The sequence below is a fragment of the Bos taurus genome, chromosome 7 (assembly GCF_002263795.3).
Source record: "Bos taurus isolate L1 Dominette 01449 registration number 42190680 breed Hereford chromosome 7, ARS-UCD2.0, whole genome shotgun sequence".
Taxonomy (NCBI): domain Eukaryota; kingdom Metazoa; phylum Chordata; class Mammalia; order Artiodactyla; family Bovidae; genus Bos; species Bos taurus.
This window is the reverse complement of record NC_037334.1, coordinates 21,710,609-21,724,330: the sequence shown is the minus strand read 5'-3', so window position 1 is coordinate 21,724,330 and position 13,722 is coordinate 21,710,609. Positions and strand designations below refer to the sequence as shown.

General features: G+C 51.4%; 1 protein-coding gene across 1 annotated transcript; it reads left to right on the top strand.

The window, feature by feature from the left end:
* The first annotated feature begins 762 nt into the window (after positions 1-762).
* On the top strand, positions 763-2,763 carry IL13 (interleukin 13). Its single transcript, NM_174089.1, is given in 4 exon segments — positions 763-964; positions 1,918-1,971; positions 2,214-2,318; positions 2,656-2,763. Coding segments are annotated over 4 exon segments (399 nt in total). The 5' UTR covers positions 763-832.
* Positions 2,764-13,722: the final 10,959 nt, after the last annotated feature.

Sequence of the window (13,722 nt, the reverse complement as noted above, 5' to 3'; positions counted from 1 at the left end):
GTGGGGACAGCTACTCTCCAGGGCGAAGGCTGGGTCCACCTCTTGCCAGCGCTGCCCTCTGAAGGTTTCCCAGCAAGATGAACCCACAGTGAAGGCTGGGTGTGGCACTCAGTGTTCAGGCTGCACATACTGAGAGTTATCAGCAAAACAACCTTCCAAAGGAAAGCTCCTGCAAGGATCCCTGAATCTGACTGGATCTTTCAATGGAGACCTGGGAATCTGAAATTCCACAGTCCTTCCCACACTGGGGCAACAGGGAACCAGATGGGTTAAAAGACATGAACATCACTCTTCTTTTATCCTGTTTGAATTTTGTATCCAGAGCAAGCATTGTTTTGGTAATGTAACAGAACTGTTCAATGAAAAAATAATCCCTCCAGATTCCCACATCTGATAGACTGTGATCAGAGCACTGTCTCTCCAGCATTTCTGGTGACCCAAAGGGATCTGCGGACAGGAGCTGGGTGAGCACTCGCTAAAAGTGCTGGAGTTCCAGCTGGCATAGTTGACATCGGGCTGCCCTCGGGGTCCTCTCATTCACCCCTGCAGTAAGTTCATCCAGATCTCGAAACTGCCCTAGACCCTTCTCAGTAATAAGTCCACAAGAAATCAAATTCTTTCCTTTATGCGACACTGGATTTTCCACAAAGTAAAATTAAGATGAGTAAAGATGTGGTTTGTAGATAGTGCCCGACAAAGCAGAGACCAGGGTGTGAGGCGTCACCACTTGGGCCTATAAAAGCTGCCACAAGTGCCTAAGGCCACAAGACACGCAGCTTAGGCCAGCCTATGCGTCTGCTCCTCAATTTCTTCCTGTGCTGTTCTAGGCTCCATGGCGCTCTTATTGACCGCGGTCATTGTTCTTATCTGCTTTGGTGGCCTCACCTCCCCAAGCCCTGTGCCTTCTGCTACAGCCCTCAAGGAGCTCATTGAAGAGCTGGTTAATATCACCCAGAACCAGAAGGTGAGTGCCTGTGGGCCAGGGTCCCAGCTCTGAGGGTGCAGGGGTGAGGGGGTCTCAAGGAAGAAGCCCTGAGGACTGCAAGGTGAGTCTGGCTTTGAGGGAGAGGAGCCAGGGGTGAAGTGCAGCAGTATGGATGGACCCATGAAGGAATATGGCAGAGCCCCCAGCGACCACCTGCTCCCCTGGCCTGGCCCTGCCTGCCATGGTCAGCTCCTGCTCAGTGGTTTTGGAACAGAGGAAAGAAGAGAAGAGCTGGCACCCTCCTAGAACTATTTTGGCATTTGCCAACTAGATCTGAACACCATAATGGAGCCATTATTCACAGCATCTTAGTTAAGCCCATTCTTATGGAAGCATCCATGAGTGGGGTCAGCTCCTCTCCCCAGTGGTGACGGCCCACACTTTCTGAGCACTATAATGTGCCAGGCCCATTTCTGGGGCTTTACATCTTATAACATCGCTGCCAACCACCTCAAGAGACAGGTACGATACCCCATTTTATTGACATCAGTGAGGTTAAATGACAAAAGTCAGATTCAAGCCAGTACTGGGTGACACCAGAGTGCCCATGCTCTGAACTGCAGCATCCCCAATTCAGAAGGCAAGCTGTTTCTAGACTAGACTCCCATCACCTCCCATCAGACTGGCCTGGCCACCCTGCCCTGGGCCTTCCCTGCAGGCCCCCTGTCAGCCAGTGTCACCTGCCCTCCCACTATGGCTCTGGCAAGCTTCACACAAGGCTGTCCCTTACTGGTTGTGGCACTCAGTATTTCTCTCTCAGTTCTAAGCCCCTGGACAGTGGGTCTCCGCTACTGTGCAGAGTGGAAAATGAAGCTCGGGAACACTGAAGGTCCCAGGTCTGCAGTCCTGGGAATGCCTGTGGGGCCTGATCCCTGTGGAGGCCTGGCCTGAGACCCTGCCAGCACTCAGCTCGCTGTCCTTTGCTCCCTCAGGTGCCGCTGTGCAATGGCAGCATGGTGTGGAGCCTCAACCTGACGAGCAGCATGGTGAGGACCCCCCAACACTGCGGGGACACGTCCAGGGCTGCAGCCCTCTGAGGTCGTGTCTGAGCCTCACTCACACAACTGGGGGGTTCCAAGCAAGCTTTAAGAGCCACTCTCTGCCCCCTCATAATCTGGTCTCCCCCACCACCCAGACCTGTCTCCGCCGGGCCGCTCAGTTCCCCTCCTCCTACAGACTCACTGAACGTGCTGCCTGACTCCCTGGTGTTTCCCCCCACCCCCCACAGTACTGTGCAGCCCTGGACTCCCTGATCAGCATCTCCAACTGCAGTGTCATCCAAAGGACCAAGAGGATGCTGAATGCACTCTGTCCTCACAAGCCCTCAGCTAAGGTAAGGCCCCCCTGTCCTTTGACCTGGCACCCACTTCTGCCAGCCCTGGGCTCACCCTGGGAGCCCCAGAGCATCTGAGACATGTGTCCACAAAGGGGTGGGCCCACTGTGGAAGCAGAGACATGGCTTTGGGATTTCCAAAACATGGGCTTGGGGGCTCCCAACTCCTACCTGAGCTTCATTCAGTCCCACATCTGTAAAATGTGGGTGAGAGCAGTACCCACCTCATGGGGGCTTTTGTGAAGAATGAACCAGCTGGTGAGTGGAAAGCCCCTGATGGATGCTGATCGTCCTCACTCTGGCGTCCCACCAACATGCTGGCCTCTTTGCCTTGCAGCAGGTTTCCAGTGAGTACGTCCGAGACACCAAAATTGAAGTGGCCCAGTTCTTAAAAGACCTGCTCAGACATTCAAGGATCGTTTTTCGCAATGAAAGATTCAACTGAAACATGAAAAGCTAGCATTATTATCTGCAGAGGCAGATCCTGACCATCTAAGTTGCAGATTTATTTTTCTTTCAGATGTCAGAAATTTCTTGGGGAGACTAAAGGAGGGTTAGGGAGGGGGGATAAGATGTCCTTAGCTTAGACTTGAGCCTGCGCTGCCTTCCTTGAGCCTAGCCAACTTCAGCTGCCCTGTGTCTTGATATCTGGGACTCAGCCCAGCAGGTCTCCTCCATCCAGGAATCCGAGCTCGGTGGACAAGGGTGGACCTTGCCCCACATGACCTCCCCTCCTCAGAACAAAGTGTAGTGTTTATTAGACACCTGGTGGAGGAGACACCTGCTTTACACAGGGGCAACTGAGGCAGAGAGCAGCCCAGGCACATTCCTTCTTGGCCTTATTTATTATTGTGTGTTATTTAAACAAGTGTTTTTGTCTGTACTGGGGTTAGGAGGGACTGTTACTGCCAGAACTTGGAGCCAAGGGCTTGGAGACTTGGGGCTCCAGCACTAAAGCAGTGGGCATTAGGAATCCCTGGCAGTAAGTACTGTATGCAAACTTCTGCTACCTCACTAGGGTCCTGGGGCCAAGGCAAGGGACAGGAGAGAGAGCCAGAGTAGCCACTCTTGTCTGATAGCCAGCAGTGGGCCCTCAGCCAAATAATTTATTATTTTTCCTAGTATTTAAAGTTAAGTATTAAAATATGTTATCAAAGAGTTAATAATATATAGAAGTCTAGAACACTGCATATGGTGTGTGTGGACTGAGGGGGGGTCACTGAAGAAACTGTTTCATTGACTTTGTCAAGCTGAAAGCTAAAATAAAAATGATGACAAGAGACCTGATGGTGTTTGCATTTTATTTTGGCCTTTTGGGGATACTGGCCTGTGTTCTTAAAACTCTGAGCAGCTCTCCGGGAAGCAGGCCAGCTGGAGGAGGGGGCCTAGGATAGAGTGGAGGGGGAGTAAGGGACGAGACCTAGGCTGAAAGAAAAGAAGCAGACCCCTTGGGGAGAGGAGACCTGGCCAGGAGGAAGTTCCCCGCCACCACCACCCACAGGGAGGCGGAGGAAACATGGGCCAGGGTGTCGGGGTTCAAAGAGGATGTCTGGAGCAGGCAGAGACCTCGGAAGTGGTCTTATGACCACAGCTCTTGATGGGTGGCCAGCCTGTGTCTGGCACCACCCACTCGCCTTCTGGTATCACCCTATGATGTTCAGGGAAGAGCAGGTGGCTTACCAAAGGTCCCACAGCTGGCAGGAGCAATGCCAGGGTGTGAACCCCAAACTTACTCCAACTCCATAGCTCACACATTTAACTACCCTGCCTTCCTCTGTCTAAATGCCATCTGGCCTGAATCCACGACCTTTATGATATTGTCACCAGCTTGTGCGGGCCCTTCCCCTGATGGGTAATTCAGTAATTAAGAGTAAGTAATGAATTACCCGTCAGGGGAGGGGCCCACACAAGCTGGTGACAATATCATAAAGGTCGTGGATTCAGGCCACTTACTCTCTGGGGGCAGCCCACTCAACGTCTGGACACCTCTTGGCGTGAGACAGTGCACACTCACTACCTCTGTGAACAAAGCACCACTGACTTGTGGCCCCTGGACTGTGGAGTGACCGGGGTGGAGAGCCAAGGTCAGACTGCTCCCCTAAGCAGGTCTGTTTGCTTCTCCTTCAGTCAAGGCCAGCACATGGAAGGCAGGAAGCAGCCGGCCACAGCAAGCCACAGCTAATGGGCATACCCATCAGCCATGGTTTCCACTGTGTATCTTTGGAAGCACAGGATGCTTCTTGCAATAGGTGGTGGGTCATCAGAGACCAGTCTCAGATGCTGAGTGGAAGGCAGGCACACTTCCTGCGGAGCCCAGAACCCTGTGGGAACATCTACAGTGATGCTCACAAGTCAGTGGAGACAGTCACTCAGGAGCAGTGAGAGTTTATGCCGTGCGTGATTCAGGCAACAGAGACCATGGCAGGACCTGTCCAGGGTGCAGATGACCACAGTGCACTGCTTCGGGGACCACTCTCAAATAGAGTGAACCCCTCATCTGCACCCAGACAGAGGTGAGGGAGGAAGCCACAGTCAACTGTGCAGGGACCTGGGGATGCTCAGCCCAGAGAGGGAAGACCTGGGAGTGGCACAGGAGCTGAGTATCTCATGGGCTGTCCAAGGTGGGAACTGACAGTCTCTGCGCCCAGGAGGTCTCAGTACCTGTCAAGAGCCACCACATTTGCGGAGGACTGCCTGAGGCCTGCACCTCCCCAGCCTGGGACAGTGATGACCAAGACACCACACATACTCAAAGCTTAGCAGCAGAAATAAGTCTTTAAAGAACGGGGTGCAAACCATGGAGTTGCAAAGAGTCGGACACAACTGAGCAATGGAACAACAAAACAACGGCGTCTGGAGGAGGGTGCTCTACCCTGGGGCGGGGGTGGGGGGCGGGTAGTGCAAACGTCAGAGTGGGAGTAGGCGTGAGATCTCTGCCACCCTCCTTCATCCAGAAATTTGAAGATTTTAAAGTCAAAAGAGTATTATTTATGGAAGATTGACCTTTTTAATGCTACACATTTATTTAAAAGTTGAAAGTTTAAAAAAGACTAAACATATTGGCAAGGATATGGAAGAACTGGAAGCCCCAAACTCTTCTGGTAGGAATACAAATACATCACAGTATGTGCTGATAGCAGCCTACTCTTGGCAACCCCATGGACTTTAACCCACCAGGCTCTTCTGTCCATAGAATTTTCCAGGCAAGAACACTGGAGCAGGTTGCCATTTCCTTCTCCAGTGTAATTTTTTTTCTTTTTCTTTTTTAACACAATACTTAGTGATCCATTCTCTGGTGGCATCACCTTTGACCCACATCATCCCTGCTCAAGCAGGGCATTGTACTGTCTGTCCAAGATAAAAAGACTTCCAGTGAAAATTCCACGTGAATTTTTCGAGAGCAAAGGCTGGAACAGAGGCTGACATAGGGGAGGACCCCTTAGGGTTTCCCACACCACATAACTCAGGAGGGCCCGGCTGTGGGATGCACAGTCCCGACAGGCCTGCCTGGACCCCACCACTAGGGGTCCACAGTGCGCCACATCCTCAACCGCCGCAGCTCCCTGCCTGCACCTCCTAGAAGGGCCTGTGGTCTCCAGGGGTGCGTGGTGAGCCGGAGGGGGCTGGGGGCTTCCAGGGATGACAGACTTCACAGAGCCACAGAATCAAGTCTCTGCTGCGGGCAACAGGAAGGTGGGCCAGTCAGGAATGAGATAAGGAAGAAAGAGGAAATAAAAGGTATGTGTCAGCTCTTGTGGCTGGGAGCATTACCACCTGGGGACTGACCCGCTGGGTACTTGCTGGAAGTTTTCTCTAACCATGTGGTCTCACATCTTTCATGCACAAGGTAAACCCCAAGCAGGGCCCAGAGACAAGGGGCATCGGAAGAGATAGAATGCTTGGTGAGTGGGAGGGAGATGCAGTGGTGGGGCCCAGGGTGGGGAGCCCCTTGGCACCCCAGGAACCCCAGGCCTGGGAGGTTTCACTAGAAGAGGGGCTGGGACTCAAGTGAGAAGTGAGACACACACTCGGGTTTCCAGTGAACTTGGTGCCAAACACCTCTGTTTGCTGCTCAGATGAGGTGTCAGGAAACATTCCGAGTCACCTGGGGGTTTCTCTGAGGCTGGCCGTCTGAGCTGCTCAGGACCCAGGGGGACAAGGGCCTGCATCTTGTCTCCTTGTGACCAAGAAGCTTGAAGGCTGGGGTTTATCGAATCCATCAGCTTATCACTTTTTCATTATGATCAATGGGGAAGTGCCCTCTGCTCTTGATCTGAATTTGCTGGTCAGTTTGAACAAACTCAAAACCCACTCCTCCCCTGAGCTGACTCCCTTCTAAGAAGACCTGGACAAGTCCAGGCTGACTGTGTCCAGCCAGGGCGGCCTGGCCTGGCATACACAGGCCAGGGAGCCAGCCTTTCCAGAGGTCCAAGCTGGTGTCAGAACTGTTGGCTGTATCACCCCTCCCACACACGCTGCCCACTCCTACTCTGAAAAATAAAAGTCAAAAAGCCTCATTATCTTCACTCATTTCTCGGCTCCACCCAAAAGCAACAGAGCACAGGGTTTGCAACAAACTTTCCCAGATCAAGTGATTTCTCAGCAGCAAGGGAAGGCCCCATGACGAAGCCATTTGAAATCCCAGAAGCAATTTTCTACTTACGACCTCACTTTCTGTTGCGTTCTCTCCCTTCCCCTCCTGAGTGTCTTCTCTTGTGGAAAGTGATTCTCTCAAAGCATCGTTCAGAAACGCCCCCAGCCCGCGCTGCCTGGGCAGATGCTGCTGTGTGGTCACCAGTGACGCAGACGCCAAAATTAAATATAGCAACTCTCATCAGCTCCGCTCTCTGCATCACTTAGACCAGCGTGGGGGCCCTAGGGCTTCTTCCTGAAACCTACGAGGGTGGAAAGGCCTGAGCTGGCTGTAGCGACCCCTGTAGAGCTGAGCTGATGGCCTCTGGTGGGCCAGAGGGCCCTGGGCCAGAAGGGGTTATGGTACTAGAAAAGCAGTTTCTCATTCATTGCCTTTTCTTTCTTCTAATCTGTCTTCCCACATTTTCTATGAATAATGAGCATACGTTCATTTCCCACTGGGGGACAAAGACAAATATAATTAGAAAAATAAAGCAACAGAACATGGAATTGATGCCACGTCCATGAAGGAGCTGATCAAAACTGGGGCTGGGAAGGGCCAGCAGTGCACATGAAAGGCAGAGCCCAGGACCCCTCCACTCAGGTCCAACTGCTCCCTAGGGTCAGCTGACTCGAGAGAGGAGGGGGCCTTCTGTAGGGGCCGAGACGCAGGAGGTCCTACACTATTCCCCACATAGGCTGGATCTTCTTGAATCAATCAGATCCTATACTGCCAAACAGAGAGGAAGATGTCCTATTCTTGGGAATCTTCACCTAGCCCAACCTGCCTGGAGGTGGGGCCAAGGGGATCAGAGCAGGAAGAGAGAGGAAAGGGTGGGTTGCCAGTCCAGCTCTGAGACTGAGGTGCCCTGGGGGCAGAGGGACAGCTCCTGCAGGACAGCTCTCTAGTTGCAGAGAGTGGGGGCAACTCTTGGTTGAGATGCGTGGGCTACTCACTGTGGTGGCTTCTCTTGTTGCTGAGCGCAGGCTCTCGGCACACGGGCTTCAGTAATTGAGCCGTGTGCCTAGAGCTGGCTTCAGTAATTCAGCCGGCTTCCCTCTCTTTCAGAAGGGACTGCTTTAGCACCTGCTTGGCAAAGACCAAGTCCACAGCCTGCCTCCCTCCTTTCCTTGTCCCCTTGTCAGGGGTCCTCCTGGGTCTATACCCAGAACCCCATCCCCCTTACCTTCTTCAAGGGTTCAGGGCAATGACTTCAGCATCCAAACAGCCCTGGTTTCAAGTCCCAGCTGTGCCCTTGACTTCCCCTATTGTGACTTAGGCAGTGTTTCAGCTGCCCCTCTGTGAAATGGAGCTCCATTCATTCAAAGATCTCCTGAGGCCTTTATTAGGTGCTAGACACTTTTCTAGGAGCTGGGGACTCATGGTGAAAAAAACAAGGTTACTTCTACTGGGGGGACAGGATGCACAAACAAGAGAACACAGGACATGCAGGGGGCAGTGAGTGTTGTAGGGGACAAAAGAGTAGTTAGGGGGCAAGCAGGGGCTACCATGTTGTGAGGGGAGGTCAGAGTCAGATACACACTGATACATACTTATTTGTATATATCATTTACATATTATATTACATATGATATAGTCAGTATAAATACATGTATATTATATAGTACATAATTGTATATGTTAAATATATATTTAATTTTTCTATCCATAAAAAGTTTAAAAATCTTTTACTATAGAAAATTTTCAAATATATACAAAAGTAACTCTCAGATATCCATTGCCCAACTTCAACACTTAGCAACTCATGGGCTTCTCTGGTGGTCCGGTGGTTAAGCATCCCCCTTGCAACACAGGGGACACCAGTTCGATCCCTGGTCTGGGAGGACCCCACATGCAGTGGAGCAACTAAGCCTGTGCACCAGAACTACTGAGCCTGCTCTCTAGAGCCCACAAGCCACAACTACTGAGTCCACACACTCAATTACTGAAGCCCGTGTGCCTAGAGCCTGCGCTCAGCAACAAGAGAAGCCACCACAGTGAGTAGCCCACGCGTCTCAACCAAGAGTTGACCCCACTCTCTGCAACTAGAGAAGGCAGCATGCAGCAACGAAGACCCACGAAGGTAATTAAATAAATAAACCTTAGGGAAAAAAAGTTATCAACTCATCTATCTCTGCCCTGCCTGTCCCACTTCTGAGCCAGCACATCATTCAATGCTGACTGCAGTCTGAAGGCTTTGGTGGCAAACTGGGTGTAGGGCACAGCAGGTGTGCACCAGGGTATGAGCACCCTGGGGGCGGTAAGAGTCTGCCTGCAATGTGGGAGACCTGGCTTCCATCCCTAGGTGGGCAAGATCCCCTGGAGAAGGGAATGGCCTGGAGAATCCCATGGACTGAGGAGCATGGCAGGCTACAGTCCATGGGGTCACACAGACTCGGAGATGGCTGAGCAACTCACACACATGCATAACCACACATGCGCACACACACAACCACCCTGAAGAATGGAATTGCCGTTTACAAAGGAGGCCTGTGCTCAAGTGGCCCCATTAAAAAAATAACTACTGATCATGTGTTGTCCCCCATCCCTTGCAGCTAATACCCCAACATAGCTCACCTTCCAGAATGTACCCACGCTGCTGTTTCCATTTCATGAGCCCACACACTCCAGAAGCCACCTCCATGATGTCACTGATTATCTCCCATCACTAAATCTAGCAGAAGCCCTTCTGCCCTGTCTCACCTGGCCCTGAGGAACACGCGACACCGCTGACCTCTCACTTGTCCTCCGAGGCCCTCATGCCTGGGTTCCCTTTAGGGTGCTTGGTTGCCTAACTTCTCTTCTTCCTTCCCTCCCTCCAGAGTCACTGAAGTGCCACAGTCATTTCTAGTTCCCTCTCTTCCGTTTCTGCCCCACCCTGGCAGGACTGTTCCCTTGGCATCCCCTCACTCTCTGTCTACCATGCAGCCCCTCCTCAGGTCAGAGCTGCAGACCCAGCGGCAGGGGCCTCAGTCCACGGCCACCTCCCACCCACCCTCCCTCCCTCAATGGCCATCTCTGCAAACAGTGGTTCCCCAAGCTAGAATCCTGGGGTCCTCTTCCTCTTCCCCATATTCAGCCAATTCTAAGTGCTATTAATAGTAATGATGATGATGATAACAATGATAAAGGTTACAATGCTAGCTGGCATCTATGGGTTTCCCACATAGAAGGCACACCAAACACTTTATTACCTCAGATAATCTTCCCGGTTTGACAGAGAAGCCTGGACAGGGTCACCCTTTCCCAAGGTCACCCAGAGAATAAGTGACAGAGCTGAGACTTGGGTCCCGCTGAGTCCAGAATATTCTATTGCTGCTGAGTAACCCCAGACCCACAGCACTCACTGTCTCACCCTCCACGCTGGCTCCCTCCCTCACGATGACTGCAGTGTTCTAACTGGCTCCCCCGCCCGCCCCGCCCGCTGCCGCTGCCTTGGTAGGCCTCTCACTGCTACCCCTGCCCTAGCACCCTCCCCCACTCCAGTCCCCTATGTATTCCAGTCTCTACTAAGCATCACCCCCTTGGAAGAGTATCACCTGTCTCCAGGAAGAAGCCCATGGGGAGCTGGAAGGGCTTTTGTGGGTGTTGTCCGGCACAGCTGACAGAAGAGGAGCAGGGCTTGGGGTGGGATGAGCCATGAGGATGGTGGGAGAGGCAGGAATCACCAGCCAGGGTCCAGAGAGAGACAGGGCTACTCTGCTCACCCTCCATGCCTTTCCCCTGAATGTTCACAACTACAGATCTCAGACACCCCTGAAGTTAGTGAGAGTCTGGGTGTAACTGCTCTCCTAGAGAGAGGTGGGGGGTGGGTATGTGCAGACACCATTTTCCATTCCCTTGGACTAGGGGTGGGGAGGTAAGGGTCCCCCTGGAGGATTTTGTGGGTGCTAGGAGGCAGTGGAGGCTGCAGCCCTAGGATCCCTGGATGGCAGCCCGAGGATGTTCTTGGGCTCCCAGCCTGTAATGGCAGCCTCACGGGTAGTGGTCCTCCCTGCGGGCCATCTCTTTAGAGTTCTGAACTCAGCCTGGAGCCCTCCCTCTAACCTCCCAACATTTTTATAATACCTACCTTCCTGCATTCAAGCTTTCTGCATAAGGTGCCACTGCAGTATTCGTTTCCTGTAATGCATCCAGATAAATAATCCTAAGGGCCACAGTGGAGCAGCTAGGAGTGACTCTCCAAACAGGAATGGAGCCTCAAAGGAGGAGACGCATCCAAGAGGGACATGGGTAGGGAAGTGACCACTGGCGAAACCTCCACTGGTGCTGTTCGGACTCAAGTTTGCCTAACAGGTAAAAGTACCACAGTTGTCCAGATGACCAAAGATATGGTTAACGTTAACTAACGGCACTCACTAGGCGCTGGGTACTAATCTGACTACTTCAAAAACATTAACTTAGTTATTCCTCAGAAGAACCTCAGAGACAAGTTCCACTATGATCCCCACCAGACAGAGGAGGCTGAGGGGCATGCCTAAGCCCACACAGCAAGAAAGCAGAGCAGCCAGGACCAACAGGACCAGAGTTGACCCACTATGTGTTCTGGGGGCCTCCAGAACAGCCACCCTTCATGGAGTTGATTTCGGGTGGCCTCGGCCTGCAGCGGCTTGAAGCAGGGCTTCGGCTCCCCACCAGAGACTGAGGCCAGGTCGCAGGGTAAGAGCACAGAGTCCTAGGCACTAAACCAGGTTACTGACAAGGCCCTGGCATTCGACTTTGCAGAAAAAGAACTCCCACAAAGACACAAAGTAGTGAAACAAGTAAAGTACTTATTAGGAGGAAAACAGAGTACAGCACACACAGGTGGGCTCAGAGAGAGAGTCGCCGAGCTGTGCCCTTGTGGCAGTTTGAATTATTTTTATGGGGCATTTCTTCCAGGTTTTCTTTGGCCAATTATTTTGATTTGCCTGGGTCACAGTCCATATTTGGCATATCTCAGGGCCCTCCCATGAGTGTGTACGCATCTCTTAGCCAAGATGGATTTGACCAAAGAGGCCTATGGGTAGCCTGAGCATCACTCCCCTTTTGACCTCCAAGGAGCCTTTCTGCCCATGTGTAGTTTGGGAGCTCTCCTGACTCCGAGAGTAATAAATATGTGGCCTGGGCAGGACCCAGCCTCCTCTTTCAATTGCCCTGCTATTCTCATTGAGGAATTTCCGTCCATAGGAGATGAATGTCCTATCATTCTTCCACGGAAGCAGGGCCCATCTACCTCCTGCCGCAGGGTTGCAGTACTGCCTGCTGCCAACAGCTCTCTTAAGGGTCAGGGCAGCTCCTAAAATAACCACTAAATTAACCCCTTTCAAAATGACATACAGATGACCATTCCTTACTCTAGATATGCTGACCCAGAAACCAAGGCTCATCTTAAATACATTATAAACTTAGGCCAGGTCCAGAAGGCTATATAAGAATATGGCAGAAGAGTAATAAAGCCCTTTTCAGATGACAGTCCCAGTTACCCTGCTGTAAAACCTGGAGATTGGGCACTTTTAAAGACCTGGAAAAATGAGTTCCCAGGTGACCAGCGACTCCCAAAATGGAAGGGTCTTTACCAAGTCCTGCTGAGCACCTCTACGGTAGTCAAACTCCAGGGGGTCACCAACCGGGTTCATCCATCCAGGATCAAACCTGTCTCCACTGATACATTACAGGAACCTCAAGGCCCACATTCCAGCCATCCCTGTGAATCCACCCCGCCCTCCAAGTCTCTACAGGATCCAGAGGACCCCGAAGAGCCTGAAAGTTCCAGGCAGATGAGTGAGCCACTACAAGACTTGAAGCTACTATTCAAAAAGGATAAAAAATACTTCTGAGACCCTAGGCTAAGTGCCCATAGCTACTATCTGACTGACTGACCCTGACTGGTGCTACTATGAAACTACTAACTGCCTTAGCATCTCTACGCCTATTTCCCTTAACCTATAGGACGGACATACAACTCTCTACTTCACATTGCACAAACTCACGCTTCCTCCACTTGGTTGACTGCTGGATTTGTTTACGCCGAGTTAAGTTCATCATGGGCCATGGCAACCTGTCTATCCCATGAGGAATTTTAGCCAAGTTCCTGATGGAAATTGGTTCTACCAGAGACCCAAGGCTTGAAGCAGTAATGTACAGGATTAGAACTGTTCATTTTCCTACTAAAGAAAATTCTAATGCCTCTTCCCTAATCCTCCCCTTATCAACAGAAGAACATGAAATCAAACTGGGAGGATGAAGAACTGGCATTAAAGCACCCCAGCACTTTATAAAGGATCCTCCTAAGTCAGAATTCCAGCAACCTATTTGTCTCAAATTCTAACTCGCAACCTGAACAAAGGAAGAAGGATCCACCTTACAGGAACAGGTATTGGGATGGACGTGGATGGAACACATTGAGTATATGATTGGAAAACATTTCCATAACAATAGAAATGGATGTTGCTCCGTCGCTAAGTTGTGTCCAACTGCTTGTGACCCCATGGACTGCAGCGTGCCTTGCTTCCCTGTTCTTCATTATCTCTCAGAGTCTGCTTGAACTCATGTCCATTGATTCAGTGATGCCATCCAACCATCTCATTCTCTGTTGCCCCCTTCTCTTGCCCTCAATCTTTCCCAGCTTCAGGGTCTTTTCCAATGAGTTGGCTAGGTCCAGTTAGATGGCTAGGTCTTAAATTCTTAAGCCCATTAGTTAGTCTGCTGAGCCCTGCCAGCAAACATATGCCAAATAGATAAGAAACCATGGGCCACTAATTGCCTACACAATAACTCCATGTCCACACA